This window comes from Corvus hawaiiensis, chromosome 12 (genome assembly GCF_020740725.1).
Source record: "Corvus hawaiiensis isolate bCorHaw1 chromosome 12, bCorHaw1.pri.cur, whole genome shotgun sequence".
Classification (NCBI taxonomy): Eukaryota; Metazoa; Chordata; class Aves; order Passeriformes; family Corvidae; genus Corvus; species Corvus hawaiiensis.
The window spans coordinates 4,253,926-4,272,195 of record NC_063224.1 but is presented as its reverse complement, the minus strand read 5'-3'; the positions used below and the strand labels follow the sequence as shown (position 1 = coordinate 4,272,195).

The window sequence follows — 18,270 nt, the reverse complement described above, 5'->3', positions numbered from 1 at the left end:
CAAGGGGTGTCATGGCAAAACTTTCCTGCTTCTGCTGTGAGAAGACCTGCTGTTTCTGTGATGACAAGAGGGCTGTGTTTAATTGAGCTCCATTTTGCTGCTGTCTGCTGTAGGTAGATACAATGAAAGGGGACAAAGGCTAAGTTCAATTCATTGCTATCAAGTTTCCTTTCTTCTAGGAGCAGGTAACAGCAAAATAATTACTGCAGGCTTAAAACAGGTGTGCTGTGGCAAGAATGGGGGAAGCAAGAAACTGCTGCGGTAGCATCACATTAATTTATGCTCAAGAGAGATTCACCATTCTTTATGGCACAACAGGGGACCCTAAATATAATGGGGAATACAAACTAATGAAGATAATGGAGAAGGAAAGCGTCCTTCAATACCTTTGGAGTTCATGTGTTATTCCTGTTTGCCAGAATCCACTTTGGTGAGCATTCACTCAGCATAATGAAAGCATAGCTTACAGTGTGGCTTTGTAGAAACTAGGTCAGGTAAATTGGAGATGCTATTATAGCTTTATTCATTTTTAAACTATAGATCAAATAGTTCTAATAAAAAATTTTAAAAGGGTAGTTTTCAGTAGTATCCAGCACAAACCTAGCATGTCATTCAGGACATTAAAACTAGACAAAGAGCCCAGGTCTGGCTTGTAATACTTTGCGAAGTTATACAGGCAGCTTGTTGATAATTGATATACTTTCAAAACATGGTCCTGACTCAGAAATGTTTGTCTTTACTCTTTAAGATTACTGTTTCTCCCCCAACATTTATTCCTTTCTTTGTTTTAGCTTACACTGTAAGAAAATACAGTACCAGTTTCACACCTTGGTTGGGGGTTGGAAAAACATCTCCACAGCTGGGCAGTGGCTTTGTCTGCCCTGCTCAGGGACTTTGGGCACTAGAAACAAATCTGCTGCATTTGTGCAGCTTTCTTTCTGGGCTACAGTTTCATCCCCCTTCCCAACAGGGTTGTCCAGCCTGTCCTGGGATGCCTCACTAATGTTGTGTCTTGTTGCTTGTGCCACCTTGTTGGTGTATTTTTGAACACTGTGCTGAACAAATGCAGGGGTTATTTGCCATGATAATGGTGTCAAACATGGGCAAAATTTACTAGAAACTCGTGCTTCAGCAACTCAGTGGCATGGAGCCATACAGGCAACAAAGTGTCCTTTCTGATTTCTTCTAGAGAATTTTGCCTTTTCTCCTCCATTTAGAACTCAGAAATGGGAGCATATTTTAGATTGTGTCATCTCTAGTGAATACACTTCAGTTTTGAAAGATTGAACAAGAAGTCCCTCTTTGGTGCCAGTTTGAAAATGGTTTGGGGTGAGCCTGATGACCTGAAGGTGCCTCATCCACAGACCCTGTTGGGCTGTAGGGCAGGAACAGATCCAGAGGGGCTGCTAAGGTGGAGATGCTGTCACACACAACAGGAGAGACAAAATTCCTGGCTTCCAGGTCATTACACAATAGTGGAAGTGTAACGGTCAGCTAACGTGGATGAATTCATATCATTTGGCTCTTAGACAAAAAGTGAAGTATGCTGATTTGGGAGTCTTAGCTGCTCATTTTCTTCAAAAATGGTAAAACAAAATGATTCAACACTTCCAGGATGGTTTTTTCCCCCCCACGCTTCTAAATTTAAAAAATGTTTGTTGGTTTTTATGGTTCCAGGGTTCCATGAAGCAGTGATATTGCCCAGGGGAGGGGAAAAAAAAATCTCATTTCAATTCTTTCTAAGAATATTTTTTTAAGTTATGCAGGACAGATGACAACAATATGATTAATATTAACAGAATGGGATAGTTTTGTTTAATTTCTTCTTTGTGAAGTCCTATTCTTCTTCATGCTTGGCTCCAGGGGGGAAAAACAGTTTAATGTGATTGCTGTTCCTAATTCACTGTTTTCTAGTCTCAGATGGTCTTCTGCTCTCCCACTGCAGTGCTTTAACAGTGACCTACCTCAAAGATATGGACTTTATTGTTTGTTCCCTGGGCTCTTCTCAAGCAGAAAGGTGCATATCAATTATTCAGTAGAAATTGTCTTTCTGACAAAACTTTCCCTTGATATCTTAACCAAAGATAGGCCTACTCACATACTGATTTCTTGTATCCTTTCAGCTTAGAAATCAGTGTCTATTAATGAATCACCTAAGCTAATAATTTCTAGCTCTTCACACTCTAGTGTGCTATAGCAAGATTTAATATTGCTATGGAAGTGAAGGTTATAAAGTGTGTTGGTCTGGTCTGGCAGCTGCAGTGCAGTTTCCAGGAGAAACTGAAATTAAATATGATTGTCTGTGCAAGCGTATGAAAAATTCTCTGAAAATATTGCCTGTAAGCACACAGACTGCCTGTACCTTTATGGCTGGCACCTGGACACTCCTCAGAGTGAGGTGGATGCTCCTGTCTCTGTCGTAGCTGTGGAGAGAATTCAGGGACACAAGCCCCTTTCAACTGTCTGATAATCCTGGCAGCCTCTGGGGTGGGGGACGAGGAAGCAGAAATGAAAGGCAAAAAAAAGAGAAAGCAAATCTAGGACAGAGGGGCAGCTAATGACAAGAAGTAAATTGCTAAGTGAAAAGGCATGGAGGTTAAATAAAAATAAATGGGATGGGATTCTGGCTCTGTCACACATGAGGTTTTCCTCAGGGGCTAGGATGGATTTTGCCCTTGTTGGTTGATGGAATTCTCCGTCCTCTCAGCTGACTAGAGCAAGCTATGAAAAAAAGAGCAATTATTTCTTCTTTCTTGCCTGCTTTTAACAGTTTTTGGTAAGCATGGAAATAATATGAACTATGCTAGTGAAACAAATTGGATGCCAAGAAACACTGGTGCCCTTATATAGGATAGAAAAGCACATAGTCTGAGATGCCTGTGAGCTGTTGGGAGCTGAATGGAGAACTACAGAACACTTTCTGTAATAACTCCTGTGAGCTTTCAGAGCAAACAGGACAATTTTTCCATGTTCTCCTCCTCATTTCTCCCTCAAGTCCTCACTGCTGTGGTCCTTCCTCCTTGGGTTTTTCCTCTAGTTTTTTATCAGTTGGTTAGGAAAAACCCAGAACCAACCTGCAAGTTTTGTCTTATGTCACTACATGAGAATAAATTATAGCAGCAAACTATTGCTTTTCAGGAACTTTTCTACTAGCAAACACCTATTATCCCATTTATTGTGCCTATTTTTCTGGATTTCACTGTTTTTTTAAAATAGGAAGCAAAAAATGAGTGGTTTCCCAGACATCTGATTAAACAATTTCCCATTCTCCATCGTCTCCATATAATATTCACTCCTCTTGCTACTTGGCATTTATTTCTGTAGCCAGTGGATGCAATAAGAGATTGTAATTTAATTGTTGGCAGAAGTTAAGATGATCCTCTCATTTGCACTATGGCTTTGCTTTTCAAAATTTCCTTTGTCTCTTATAATGCAGACCACTACTTTCAATTAGAATTGTGAAATTATCTCGTGTGTGGATGTGAAAGCCACTATCACAGCATAAACATCTTTCAAGGGCTTTATTCTTCAATCTTGTGTATTAAATCTGATTTTATATTAGTTACTAATGAAGCCTTGCTGTTGTCAAGGCACTAATGAGTGCAAAAGGGAAAAGACAACATTGTAGTATGTGTGAGCTTAGAGAATGAGTTTTAATTGATGGGCTGCAGTTCACCATTTAGAAAATGTGAGCCTTCTAGAAGTCACAGGTGGTGTGCTCTGTTTGCTTGTTGCATCTTCAGTAGTAAATAACTTTCGATCAGTGCTGGAAATCACAGAACCAACAGTTTGTTATAATTTTCCATGGTGCTGAAAAGGTCATAATGCCTGGATGTTTGCCCTAAATGTATACCTATAAATACACCTACTTAACCTAATTAAGAAGAAAATAATTTGGAGTCTCAACTTTTTAATTGTTACATTCTTTAGATATTTCTTCCCTCTGTCTTCTAGAGAAAGTGTCTCTTTTTTTATGTTTAATAAATTTACTGAAGTTAATCACAGAGCCTCCCTGCTTTGTGTGTTAATTGCATTATTTTCATTTACAGATGGGGGCACATGGGGAGGTTAAATGGCTTGCCTGTGGTGTGGCCTGAGTTTGTCTCTTGGCATGGATTAGAATTGAGGGAGGGAAATCCTTATCACAGTGACTGGGAGCACTGGGAATAACCAACAGGTCTAGGATTAAAGCCTGGAGCCTGCTTATAACTTCTGCACTAAAATGGCACTACAAAATGAGTGGAATATAGGTGAAAACATTCATACATTAAAATGAAGCTCCAAGTGACCCAATTTGCTGTGCCTTCTGGTTTGATTTTGGCTCACTTCCTAATCTAGTTTCTCACAAGAGAAACTCCTACTGTGCATAGCTGCTTCTTAATAATAGAATATTGCTTTACTGATTAATATTTGTTGGACACTTAGTCTAATTATGGCTTCTCACAGCTACTTTAATTACTATAATATGAGGTTTAACTTAAGCAAAATATTCCAGATGAGTTTAGCGATGCTTTGCAACTTAATTCTGTACATGGGTGCATGGCAGCTGACTATTGGGAGAGAGGAAAACACACTCCTCCCTGAACCCAGGACACGTGTTTTTGGATGATAAGATATGTCAGTATTTTTGTTCCTGAATCAAAAGATGTAATACTGAGGATTTACAGAAGCTGGGAACTCTGAAACCTCAGCCTGGGGAATAGCTGCAGTGAGCATGATTAACTGGATAAAGGGGAGCTCTGTGTACTGCGATTGAGGATGTCAGTGTTTATTCGCTAATTGAAATTGGAGAGGCAGAATTAAAAGCTTGTGATTAGTAAGGCGTGCCAATATCTTTGAGGACTAGCTGCTATCTTTTCAAATGTGCAGAGGAACATGGGATTGTTTTCCTTGATGAGAAATTATCTTGTTTCTTCTATGTCATTTGAGTTGAAAAGCGAAAGGTGAAATATGGAGATAAGACTTTAGAAGAAATTAGTCACTAAGTTTTTCTTTCAAGGATATCCCATTTTAAACTGGAGGTTTAGGTCACGTTCATATTTGTTGAATATCTTGGTGGGAAGTACAAAATACTTGGACAGGATTATTGTAGTAAATATAAGCACCTTGGCAGAGCATTAATGAATGGTACCAGGCATGACAAAAGTGGAGGATTCACTAAAAATGTGACCTGGCACCTGTAGTTCTCAGTTCTCCGTTTGTACATCTCCAGTGCCATTGGCAAATGTCACACCTTAATTTCCTCTCCTTTCATAGAAAAATGCTTAAAAGCAAAGTATGTTCTTTACTGTTGAGAACAGTAACTAAGTTATCAATTAAAAAAACCCTAAAACCCGACAGATTTCTGTGCATCAGTCCTGTTAAACCAGGAACGATGCCCTTGAAGTCCAACCTGAATTTTGACATACTATTTAGCATAAATTTGAACTAGAAGTATTTGAGCTTCTGTATATCCACAATAAAGGACTTGAATACTTGATTGATAAAATTTCTGATAAGACAAATGTTGTGGGAATAAATCCTTCTCATTTTTTCAGGGACTCAGACTTCATTAAAACTTTGTTCTCCTCCTTTGAAATTGTTTATATCAGTTTAGGGAAGTAGGAATATATGTAGCTTCTGAAATGCTCCTGCTTCATAAGATGTAGGAAGGCATGGGAATTTGATTATGGAAAAAGCATCTCTTACAATATTTAAAAAAGAAAAATTAGGTTTCTGGTTTTGCATAATGCTGATTTATTTTGAAGTGTAATACTTTATGCTTTCACCCTTGCAAACTGATTCTTATTTAGAAGATGAAAGATTGTGCAAAATATAATATTCTTGTATAATTTAAACTGCCTGATAATGTGCTAGAGCCTCCTAGAATTGAGGCCCAAGCATGAGTCATTGATTTAAAAAAGGCATTTAAATAATTTAAAATTGTTCAATGCTGAGCATGATCAGCACCCCAATCATTTTCAAATAAAAGTACCTATAAAAATTGAAGCAGTTGAATAATTTTAAATTGCTTTATACTGTGCAGGCACAGAACCCCAATCACTTTCAGGGTGAAGCATGTACAAAAAAAAAATGATTGAAATGCTCCAGTAAATTTAAATTGCTATATACAAGGAAAAGGGCTTTTAAATTATTGGATACCTGGATTTTTCCTTTAAATTTTCTTATTTTTATGTACAACCCAAACAGTTTTACTTTGTCAAAATGAGCCAAACAATCTGATTGTATAAAGTCACAAAATATTTCATTAACCTCTGTTCCATGTAGTAGTGGTGGGACATTCCACAATCAAATGTCACATATCCTGCTGCAGGAATTCTCAGTACTACTATTATTAAAGCAGGATCCAGGGCACAGATTCACATTTTTCACAACTTTTCATGTGTTTGTTGCTTGTGTCTGCTGCCTTTTGAATGTCACGTGGGACAGCTGATTGGTTTGGTGAATACAGGTAATTATAGAACAATTAAAGGTACTGGAAGTGCAGTCCACAAGGTTAAGTGGGGAGGCTACGGTGGTTTCCTGACCACTGCAGGAACTGAGCTTGATTTAAACAACGGCTTCCAAAAGCAAATTATAGTGGAGTTTGTGGGATCCAACATCTGTCCTTGTGCCTCAGGACTGGCAGCCGTTCCTCCATATTGTTCTCATGGGTACAGATAATTTTCTATGATGATTGTTTCTACAATAAACAAAAAAACCACCTTGACACTTTTAGCAATTAACATCCAGTGTTTCCCAGAAACACCATTCCTTGATAGTTGAAAAAAGTTCTACTGCAAAGAAATAACAAATAAGTATTTCACAGGGTGTTACTGAGGCTTTCTCCAATACTCCTGAGATCTCATTCTCAATGTGTCAGAGTTTTCTTTGACTATCTAATACACGTGAGGTCAATAGTTGTATCTTTTGCATAAAAGATTTCATTCAGCTTGTAAATTGCAAGCAATTATAAGAGAGAGGGTTATAGACCAGGGTCTTGCTTTCACATTATTTATGTTCTAATTAACTTACCAGACTGAGGTTTTTTTTTTCTCCCCTGCTTTGGCTACTAAGTGTTGATCTTTAAGAGTTATCATGTTCCTAGCATTAATGGGTTTTATTCCTTTGGAAAGGTCATTCTTGATGTAATGTCACTGTTAACACAAGGGAGCCTGTAAGTTTTAGACATTTTGCTTGATTGTGATGTGCTCAAAAATATTGAACTACTTGCTGTCTTTCCCCTGGGGGTTGCTTTCGCTCAACTCAGAAGAGTTAGTACAAGTTCTTTGTAATTTTTGACTGTGTTTTTGCAATTCATTTAAAGTACTCCTCAACGAGCAGCTGACACAGCCAAAAAGACCTGGGTCTTTTTTAAAAAATCCTTTTGTATTTATTTCTAGATGATTCCAAGAGCTTGAGGACTACTAATTGTTGTAGTATTACATAAGGTCTGGCTGTAAGTAGATAAATACATAAGGTCTGGACTGGTAAAACGAGCGGTGATGTAAAATGAATGGTTACTACTCTGCTACTACTAAGGTACAGTTACTGCTCTTTAAGAAAAGAAAGTAAAGTCACTTAAAAACCAGCACTGGAGAAGATTTCTAAGTTCAGCTCACGGGATTTTTGTGAAAATGAGAAACAGATGAGAAGATAGAAAACATGTTAACCCACTGAAAAAAGATTAAGGTGATTCACAGGCCCTGTCCTTGCTAAGAGTCCACCTCTGAGCTTGGTTTTAAACAGAAATCCATAAGGAAGCCAGTCTTCACAAGTATTTATTTTAATACTATCATACTGTTACTGCTCTGTATTATTTGCTGTAAAGAAAAAATAACCATGTAACATGCAGATAACTTGTGAAAAAAGGTTTCCATAGCTTGTTTTACAGAATAGATTGTCCTCTTCCTGTTGATGTCAAATAAAAGCACGTCAAAATTGGTAGACATGGTTCTGTTGGGCTGCTTGTAGAAATTTCTCAGCTTTTATTATGAGTCTTTGGATGTTAGACTTGTTCTTTCTCCAATAACCTTGCTGCAATCAAGGGATTTTACTTGAAAGTATTAATTTTTAAAAAATCTTGCGTTTGTGAGTGTTTAGGAGAAGGTCAGAAAACGTTCAACAAATTGTTATTTGAAGTTGAAAACCAGACTTCTTCTCTTGTCCTTATACTTTCATGAGTTCTGGGGGTTGACTCCTGTTTGTGTAATGTTTGAAGGTGATAGAAGTGCACTTGTGTTTAATCCTCAAATCCATGTTATACTTTCAAAGACTGTTTTCAGCAAGCTCATTTTCAGTTTTAGCTTAGCAGTGCAAAAGACATGTTCAGTGTTACAGCAAGTTCAGTTTGTACTGCAGTAATAATTACTGTAGACTCTAACTTTGTGGAATATGAGGAAAATAATAGCTGGAAGGTTACTTTTTCTTTTTGATAACTATCACACTGCTGGAAATTTAAACATGTATCATGTTCCTTAGACATTCCAGCCATCCTATCCAAAACCCACTATCTGCTGTAAGAAATATGATTTTAATTTATTTTCTAATGGCTTTTGCCACATCAGTGTTTTCCTATGTGGAATAATGACTTTGCCCCATGTAACTTCATGTGAAGGGTTATAAATATGTTTAAACTATTTTAATTTTTTTTTTCCTTTTTAGAAAACAAGAGATCCATATTTTCATTTGTCTAAGTGCTTCATGAAGTCATTACTACTGGAAAAGAGGATCAACCTGTTTATTTCATTAGGCAATAAATAACAGAAATCTTTTAAATAAGCAGATCATCAAACAGGTTATTGTTGTAAGGCAGTTTAGGTTTCAGCAATTCCACACCTTGCAGTACAACCAGAACTCTGACTTTCAATGTTTCTTCTTTATGCCTCTTTCACTGGTACAGGAGTGCTATTGAATGGCTCATTTGCATTATTCTGTGCCCTGTAGAATGAATTTATTATGCAGCTTCTCTAAATAGACTAACCAGTTGTAATCTCATTCTGGTGGTGTATGGGTTTCAGCAAAACATGATTACTTCTTTCATAATGCCTAAAATAAACAAAAAAATAACCTTGGAGCCCAACCCGTCCTTTTGCTCAAGTCTCATGCGTTAAATGGTGCTATTAATCACCATGGGGAGTTATTTACTTGTTAAATACTTGCGTAATTTAAAATATTACTTGCTTTTTGCGCAAGTAACATGTTTTGGCCTCTGTTATTAATTATCAAAATACCTAATGAAGTGGGATGAGAGCCATTCCCTGGATTACAAAAATCTGAACAATGTTCAGATACATCTACATAGCTGAAAGAGTAAGTTGATTCTGCACTCTGAGCCATGTGGGTATAAGTCGTTCTCAGCTGGGAGCTCTGTCGCATGCATGGGCAGATCCTGGGCCTCAGCTAGGAATTTGTATGGAGAGGGAAGGCTGAGCTTGGGTTCCTGGGCTGGAAGATCTCTGTTGATCGTGGGCAGAGCTGGTCAGAAAGGGCACAGATTTAGCAACGCATGAGGGTTTGCATCTGTATTTATAGCTCATCAAGATTAATCCTGGCTCTGTCTGCAGAAGGTGCTTAACACTGTTGTTGGTAAATGGCGGCCGTACCTCCATCGATGTCAAATTTCTCAGCTCTTTGTGTGCTGCTCAATTTTAGAATGATTGTGAGCCACCAGCATGTCAAGACCGTGAAAAGGAAAAGTAGCATTTTAGGAAGCATTAGGCAACATATTTTGGTCTTAAGGAAATATCCAGACCCTGGAGAACATTTATCTGGAATTCTTTATATATTTTGCACAGGTGAAACTTAAGCAAGCACAACAAAATGTTACTGAGGTGACCACAGGGATGTATCCATATAGAAGGAGATGGAAAGAGCTTGGTTTGTCTAGCCTAATAAATCGAAGATTTAGAGAGGACAAAGGTTAATTAAGTTATGAGTCAAGACTTGTACAGGAATAAATGGCTGTAAGTTGACCGTGAACAAATTTATTCTGGAAGATATGAAATGACCATCAGAATAAGGGTTGGGAATTGTGAAATGTAGCCATTATTTATGATTGGGATCAAGTGATCTGGCCAGGAGACTTTATGTTGTGCCTGCTTGTGACACCAGAGGTGGTTCCTGTCTAAGGATTTTACAGAATCACAGGACTGTTGGGGTTGGAAGGGACTTCCAGAGATCATCCAGACCAACCCTCCTGTCAGCCAGGTCACCTGGTTCAGGTGACACAGGAATGTGTCCAGATGGGTTTGGAAAGTCTCCAAGGCTTCCCTGGAGTTCCCAAGATTTTCCTGTGTTCCCAAGTCAAGGGAAATCCAAGCTAGTTCAAGTTCTGAAGCATGGAAAATATGTTGGTAAGAATTTATTAAAAACCTTATTTTAGGGTGCAGTTTCGCGACAGCCGCCCCAGGTTGGGGTGCAGACTGTGGGGGTCTCACACCAGGCCCCATTTTTCCTTTTATCATCCTGTGGGCACTGGGTTTCACAGGGGTACCTGGTGACTGGTCTCAGGGAGCAGATGGGACTGGAAGAGCAGAAAAAGTGAATGGGGAGAGAGGATTGTCCCAACTCTGACTTGAAACGGGAATGCTGTCAAGTGCACTGCCCGTATTATCCTTCTCCACCCTGAATGGTTTGGTCTCCATGATCACTTTGATCTCTGAACGGAGCCTGGGAGCAATAATAAATGAATAAATAATTTCTGAAGAAAATGATGGTACCTCTTCCAGAGATCCTCAATTTCAGAAGGCGAGTGGCTGTTTGAAACTACCTGTTCTGACACTACCGCTGGCAAAGCACTTCTTGAATAACTTAACGAGATTCCCGGTGCCGTGGAAGATGCACACCTTTTACTGAATATGTGATAAAATTCTTATAATAAACATAGGTATGTAAGGAAAGTGCTCATAAAAGGAAAGTTCCTGTGGTAGATAGTCTCACAAAAGAGTTTGTCACATTTTGTTTCCAGCTAATGGATGTCTACCGCACTCGCACAGCTTCGGTGACAGGAGAACTGAATTCATTTAAGCCAATAAAGTCATTCTAATTTGCATTTTCATAGCCCACTCTTCAGTACTCCAAGTGTGACTTTCCCTTTTAGGATGGAGTTGTGCAGTAAATGGATAGGTAGGCCCTTTAAAAGGATATTTATCATCCTTGAAGAATCTTAGTGCCAAATCTTAATAGCATTTCTTATAAAAATGACTGGAATTCTCTATCAGATATAGAGGTAGAACTGTAGAGATTGTGAATAGTCTTTTTTTTTTTTTTTTAAACTTCTTTCCTGATGAAAAGAAGAGCAGTTAAAGCCTGAAACAGTGAAAATTTCCCTCCAAAATGAAAATATTGCATAAAAAAATGCCCCAAATCGTAGAAATCAAATTAATTTGAAAGAGATGTGTTTAATTAATTTAGTCACATTCAGAGATAAATAATTCAACATACCTTTATGTAAAGTTAAAATACCTTTACAAAATACCTTTGTTAATTATGCCAATAAGAGGATAATTTATTCAGGCTTTTGAGAGTTTTTTTTGTTTCAGTTGGTATTAAAAACCACAGAAGACATGCAAAACTTCATGTCCAGTCTGTGGGTGTGATTTGATGAAATAATTGCCTTAGGACCTGCTGACACTCTAATTGGAGTCTGCATAATGCAGAATCAGAACCTTACTTAGAGCAGTGCTCTCTATATTTTAAGTATCCCTCTGTTCATTTAAATAACTCCCTCATTTAAAACTAGAGTGAAGACTTCAAATTTCATCATCTCCCTGTGACTCTGTGCTGTTTATCACTTGTTTTCCTTCTCTGATGGCCTCCTCCCTATCCATTTTTCTGGGTCTGGTGTTGCAGCACCTGAACACGGAAAAGGTTTTAAGATTCAAGGATATCAATCTGCATGATAAAAATATTTTTTCATGTGCAATTTAATTCAGTGTTGGCAGTTCTCATTATTCTGATTACTTTTTTCTCTCCGTTCTCATCTCTAAGGATCACCATATTTCTTATGAAAATTCAAAGTTTTCATATGCAAAAAGCAAATTTCTAGTTCTCATGTTTCCATAGAAAAGCTGAGAAACATAAATTTTCGATACCCACTTCCAAGTAAATGAGTCAAATAAAAAAGAACCCCCAAAACCATACTTAAAAAGATAAAAAAACCAAGCCTACCAGAAACTCAAAACAACCAGAACCAAAAACTCATTTCTCAGGAAGTGATTCATAATTTTTGAACCTTTGAAATGATTGCTCTTGGTAAAAACGAGTGTGATTTCAATTTTAGCTCCTCCTTCTTGTGTTCTGTGTTGGTTTGTTTTAATTTCAGATTACTCCCCTGAAGTAAAGGCAGAATGGGGTCCTACAGAATATTGCCCTCTGAAATGAGATGTTTGCATTTGCTGTGCGCAGAATTCCTGTGTGGGCAGATGGCGTTCACAGGTGTCTGCACCATTAACATTTCTAATTAAATAAAGCCTTACACAAGGATGAATTTCACACCATAAGAATGTGTGTGGAATGCAATTAATATTCTGCAGCTTGTGTTTCTGTGCTAGGTGATCTCCTAAAGGTAGGGCTAATGAAGATATGAGGGTGTACACAGCAAAAGGTGAGAAAATTCATTTGCAGAGTGAGCATGTGACCAAACTGAAACTGCAAGTTGAAAAGAACATAAAGATTCTGAAATTCTTTGGAAAGACCTTTCTGAGATGACTTTCAGTCACCAGAAGAGGAGGTAGAAGTACCCTGTTTTTTTGAGGTGTCATGACACCCCAAGGTACTTTAACATCAGGGGCTTTGTTAATTTCCTCTGCAGTACAGTATAAAATTGCTCTCCTTTTTTGCTTTCCAACCATATTCTACGTGAGCAGCTTTCAGTGCAAATGTTGAGGTCAGTAAAGGTCACCAGCATGTGTGTGCTGGTTTATTAACTAAAAGAAAGGTGTTTCTTAGGCTTGATATCTCACCAGGAGTACAGTTCTAGCCCAGTGGCCAAACCATCACAGGAGTTACCTGAACTATGACGTTTCCTTACACCAACTGGCAATAAAATCTGATAGAAAAATTGTCAGAATATTAAAACTGAGTCTTTGCTCTGTACATTTCTGAAAAGCAGGAGGTTATGAAAACTTTGATTTTGCTTGTTGGTGAACATAGGATCTGTAGGTCTGAGTAGTCATGACTCTGCTTTTCAGACTTCTGCCCTTTTAGGTTTTTGTGAGCAAATTGTTTGCTGCATAATTGTAATTTTTGTTCAGGAATTTGGCTTTTTTCTTGGTAACAGGTGAAGGATCCTTTTGTACTAATTGTCTACACTTGACTAGATATGTGAACAATACTTACCTATTTGAACAATACCTATATATTTGGAGTTACACATATGATATTTAAATATTATTTGTGGTGTATTTAACTGGAGTCTTTCTTTAGACAGCTATCAGCCTGTAAACCCTTTTATTATATCCAAAATTGCAAAATCTACATAGTGCTTAAGTTCAGAATATATTCTGCTTTGAACAAATCTCTTTGCCTTAAACATATATCTGCCTGGCTTTTTTTCTTTCAAGATGTTTTAAAGACTACTGTCCCCAATGTGAAGAACCTTAACAGAAATTATTTTAATGAGATAGATATTTAGTTCAACAGAAGTTTCTTCATGAGAAAAATAAATTAAAAGAATAATTTTCCTTTTAAAAGACAATTAATTAAAAACTGTCCATGTGATGACAAATTTAACATTTTGTCTGACACGTTGAGAAGAAGAAAGTGGCTGGAACTGCACAAGTGGAATAAAGTGTTCCATTTCACATCAAGGCCAAGCTTGAGTCTTGTAATTATTTCAGAGGGAGTAAAGGTCATTTTCTATTTGCTGCATTTGTATTATGTGAGGCTTCTGTACCAGGCTTACAGAAGTTAACTCATGACCCATTTAGATTGCCCAGATTTCAAAGTCAACTTATACTGTCACAAATCTGATAAAGTAGACATTTTCCCTTCTCTAAGTACTGCCATAGATGATGTCCAAAGAGGCTTTTTATTTATAACTCTGTAAGACAAGAGTTCCAGCTTTTAAGAGTCGGGTAGCTGGGAGATCAGAACATGACTTGCCTCTTCCTTGCTGTGTTAATCCTTTAGGGCAAGAGCTGTTTGTAGATCAATTTCAGGATATATGGCTTGGTCTGTTTTTCTGGTGGGGACTCATTACATAACTTTGCTTCCGTCTTGAGATGGGAAGAGGTTTTCTCCTGCTATGATTGCATTTTTATGCATATTCATTCAGGAACACTGAGTCAGAAAGACAGGTACTTTAAACCTGCACCTGTGTACACAGAAAATGTGTGCAGAAGATGCATGTGTGCCTTTCTTGCTGTGCATATGCCCATTGAAATGCATATTAGGCAGGTTTTTTAACAATCAGTAATCAAGCTTTATGTACAATTTCAGGGCAGGCTCTGAATACCTCAGTTCACACTTGCAGATGTCTCCTACTGGAATATTGAAGGGGACATGTCCAATTCTCAACCCCTATAGAGTCCAAAATCTCCAAGAAAATCAATATATCAATATCAATAAGAAAGCTATGGCTTTAAACCTTTTTAAGAAAGGCAGGACTAGTGTGATGATAAATTAATAGTAGTCAAGTGTTTTGCACTTTTCTTGGTGTATTGTTTTAAATCTTTCTCTTCTTTCTTGGTTAATCCTTCCAAGGGACCAACGTGGAGCGGGTCAGGATGGAAGGAAAAAGTGTCCATCTGCTGTGTTTGCCTTCCACCAGAATAATTGCCATGAAATATTCTAGCTGCTTCTTGCAGTCTGCTGGCACTTCTGGCCAAGCTTTTATAGCAACTGTCAGTGACTTGAAACAAATGATCCAGCAGTTGGTTTCCATAAGAACAACTAATGCAGACCAGGTGGGGCATTGCTGCCTTTGGATTTTGTAAATGGGATCACACAAGACTCAAAATGAGTAGGGAATGCAAGAAGGGGGAGAGCAGATCATGTATCACTGTGCTTTAGCAAATGGACTGTGAGTGGTGGGGAATAGGGAAACAGGCAGATGCTAAAATATTGCAGGACATCTCTTTAGGATCAGGATCAGCAGACTTGGATGATAAAGGGGTGGAGGTGGGACTGAGAGATGCTGTTGGTGTGTTGGGAGTAGTGAATGCAGTTGTTACCTGAGCTGGTGAGGGAGAAAAGAGCCTTCAGCATTCACTGGTGTGGTATTGGGGAGAAATTGTCTTCCCTTTACAGCTGAAGAATTTTATTTGCAAAACTGTAATTGTGTGTTGAGGATGTTTTGAGGATGTCTTGAGTCAATAGGCCCGTTTGTGCAGAGCCCCTTGAATTTAGGAGCAAACGTCATTCAGAACCCCTGTGTTAGTTTCATTCTTGGTTGCCACATCTGCCTTCTCTATGTGACTTTGCGTGGGCTGCCTGACAAGCAGCAGATTGGCCATAACAACTTTGAGATCAGAGTGGCCAGTGCACAACCTGAAAGTCAGGTTTTGTAAAACACCTTTAGATGTTCTAAAGCAGAAAGTACTTCTGAAAATGCACTTACACATATATGGGTTGGAAAATATGATTTAGCTTTTCCTACTCTTGACCTTGCCTCTCTCTTTAACCTTTTAAACTTTTTAGTAATTTCTTTTTGCTTGCTGCTTCTTTTTTGACCATTCTTACCTCCACGCTCTCATTTAACAGCTGCCAAGGAAAATAGCCCTTCAGGTTGTTTTCTCTATTCAGGGATAAAACACTTCAGAGACCGAGATTAGAATTGTATCTATTCCCAAATGATTTTATTTTGTTTTTAAGCTTTCTCCTTTGATGTTCCTGTGGTGACATGGAACTTGGGTGACCAGGTACTAACAGTGACACAATTTGTATTCAACTGGAACCTTCAGATCCACCTCCACTATGATGCACACATTTCTTTTTCAGTCTTCCCTTGCTGTAAACAAGCTTTTGATTATAGGGAAAGCGGACAAACTGTGGCTTAGAGGGAATGAAAAGAAAAGCAAAGCAATAGTTTATACTTTCTAGCAAAGGATTTCTTTTATACATGAAACTTCTGTATGTGAGACTTTACCCTTGAATATAGAATTTCTTCTCTAACTTGTTGATCAACTTCCTGAAACAGATTTGCAGTTCTTAATTTATCAATTATTCAAATTGACTTGCATGTGCTTAATTTAAACGTATATTTAAATCTAGCTTTATTCAGCTGGATGTAATACATGTGACTTTTAGGAGCAACATTACATCCTATGTTTTTACGGACCAATAACATTCTTTATTGATATTCTGAACTGAACTTCACCTTGAAAGCTACTATTTTGTAATTTCAATGCCAGCTCATATATATAAAAGCAAAAACCTTACATAAAAAATTGTTTAGCAAAATTTGAAGGGGAAGTGTGATGTGATGGATATTTTGTTTTATGACTATGAAACCCAATGTTTTGTTTTATGAGCACTGAGCCTAAACCCATGATGGTTCCCAGAAGCCAACATGATGGATGAAGGAGTGGATGCTAAAAGTCTATTTCTGTTTTTTTTTTCCCCTCAGGTTCTGCTGCTTGCATGTGCAGAAGATTTAGAATGTGTCCCTGGATTCCAGCAGAAGGTTTTTTATATAGAAAAGCCATTTGAATTCATAGAGGACCAGCTGGTTCTGAACTGTATGTTATTTTCATATATTACTATTGTGCAAAAATCAAAATTGTTTATATATTCATTTCCTTCCGGCCATTTATCAGAAAGCTTTTTTTGTTTTGCACCTAAGATTTTGGATATTGCCATGATTCAGTCTGAGTTCCCCTGCACTAATCCCATGTCTCTACAGACTTTACCCAGTTTCATGTATTAGAAATGGCAAAATACAACATATATCATTTAGGGATGTGTGAATATTGTGAAAACATAGAATCAGACACTTTTTAAAAATTAAATTTACTCTTTTTTTATAATCTTACCTATGAGCTTGGAAATCAGGACTTGCCTATCAACATCTCTATTAAATTATTTCTGCAACTCAGATTTAGAAGTTTGTATTTTGAAAGCATTCAGAGCTTTCAAAGACCAAGAGGTCTCTTTCCTTTTCAAAAGGACCATTCACAAGTCCAAGTCTTTACATGAAATTCAGAGGCTGGAAGAAATTTGGGATCATCAGTGACAGCAAAATGTCACACAACTGGAATATTCAGTATATTTTCATTGACCAAGTGTCACATTATGAAACCCAATCTGGCACCATATACTCAAAGCATGAAACTGAAGGAGATTCAACTGGTTTTCAGTTCTGGTGTTAGTTCATTCCACTATTTCAGGGTTACAAATTGTTCATTCAGTTCTGGAACCTTGAGACTTCAGCACTGTCAAACAAAAATGGTGCCTCATCCAGTGGCCAATGTCTTTAAAGACTTGGAAAAGGATTTAAGTGCTGCCATTTTCAAAACTTCCAAACACACCTGCCTTTTTACATGTGGTGCATTTTTACATATTTATTATTAATGATTTCTTTGTTGTGCTTGGCTGCTGGTGCTGAATCAGGAATTCTGCTGGGTGTCCAGCACCTGGCAGCAGTGCTTAGTGCCTGTGTGCAATATTTGGATTCCACAATGGGGTACATCCTGTAGGTTGGTGGAACCAAGAAATGCAAACCAATATTAGTCACCAAATGCACACATTTCCCATCTCAGTTCCCCCAGATATCACTGCTACATATTGATGTATTTTCACTTTGGATGAAGGTGTAATCCGTGCACATTCCCTTTAAAATAGCACTAACTTTTCAAAATGAAATGTCAGAATTAGTTGCCAAACTGTTGAAATAACTCTCTTAAACTTAAGTCATTCAGCCTTTGGAAGTACTAAAATAAACCTCTAGGATAACATTTTTAGTCTCAGCATTTGGTATGTTGCTTAGTCTGAGCTGCTTTTTCACAGGAACTTTAGATCACGAGTAGTAGTACTAGTCAGAGATGTGAGATTGTTGTTCAGCTTAGAAAAGAGATTTCAGACTTCTTATTTCTTTAGGAAATTTTGTTTTCTCTGAACTTCTTATTTTAGTGTTGCCAAACACATTATTCCTACATGGCTATAAGTTGAAACTCTTAGAATATAATAGATTTAATAAGCATGCAAAGTTGAAGACCTATTAAAAAAAGCAATATTGATAAATTAGTGTTAAGTTTAATAAGAACAACCTTTGAATACTTTGTCTGCTTCAGAACTTTGAGGCTGTAGTGTGTCTGGCCAGATCTCCTGCTGATGTGGAGGGGATCACCC

At 37.7% G+C, this 18,270-nt stretch overlaps 1 protein-coding gene across 2 annotated transcripts in view; it reads left to right on the top strand.

The window, feature by feature from the left end:
- CDH13 (cadherin 13) overlaps positions 1-18,270 on the top strand; it is a 451,854-nt gene that overhangs the window by 71,819 nt on the left and 361,765 nt on the right. For both annotated transcript variants that reach the window (XM_048316534.1, XM_048316533.1), the window contains exon 2: positions 16,550-16,661. In XM_048316534.1, coding sequence (XP_048172491.1) covers positions 16,550-16,661 — 112 coding nt within the window. The remainder of the gene's footprint in view (positions 1-16,549; positions 16,662-18,270) is intronic.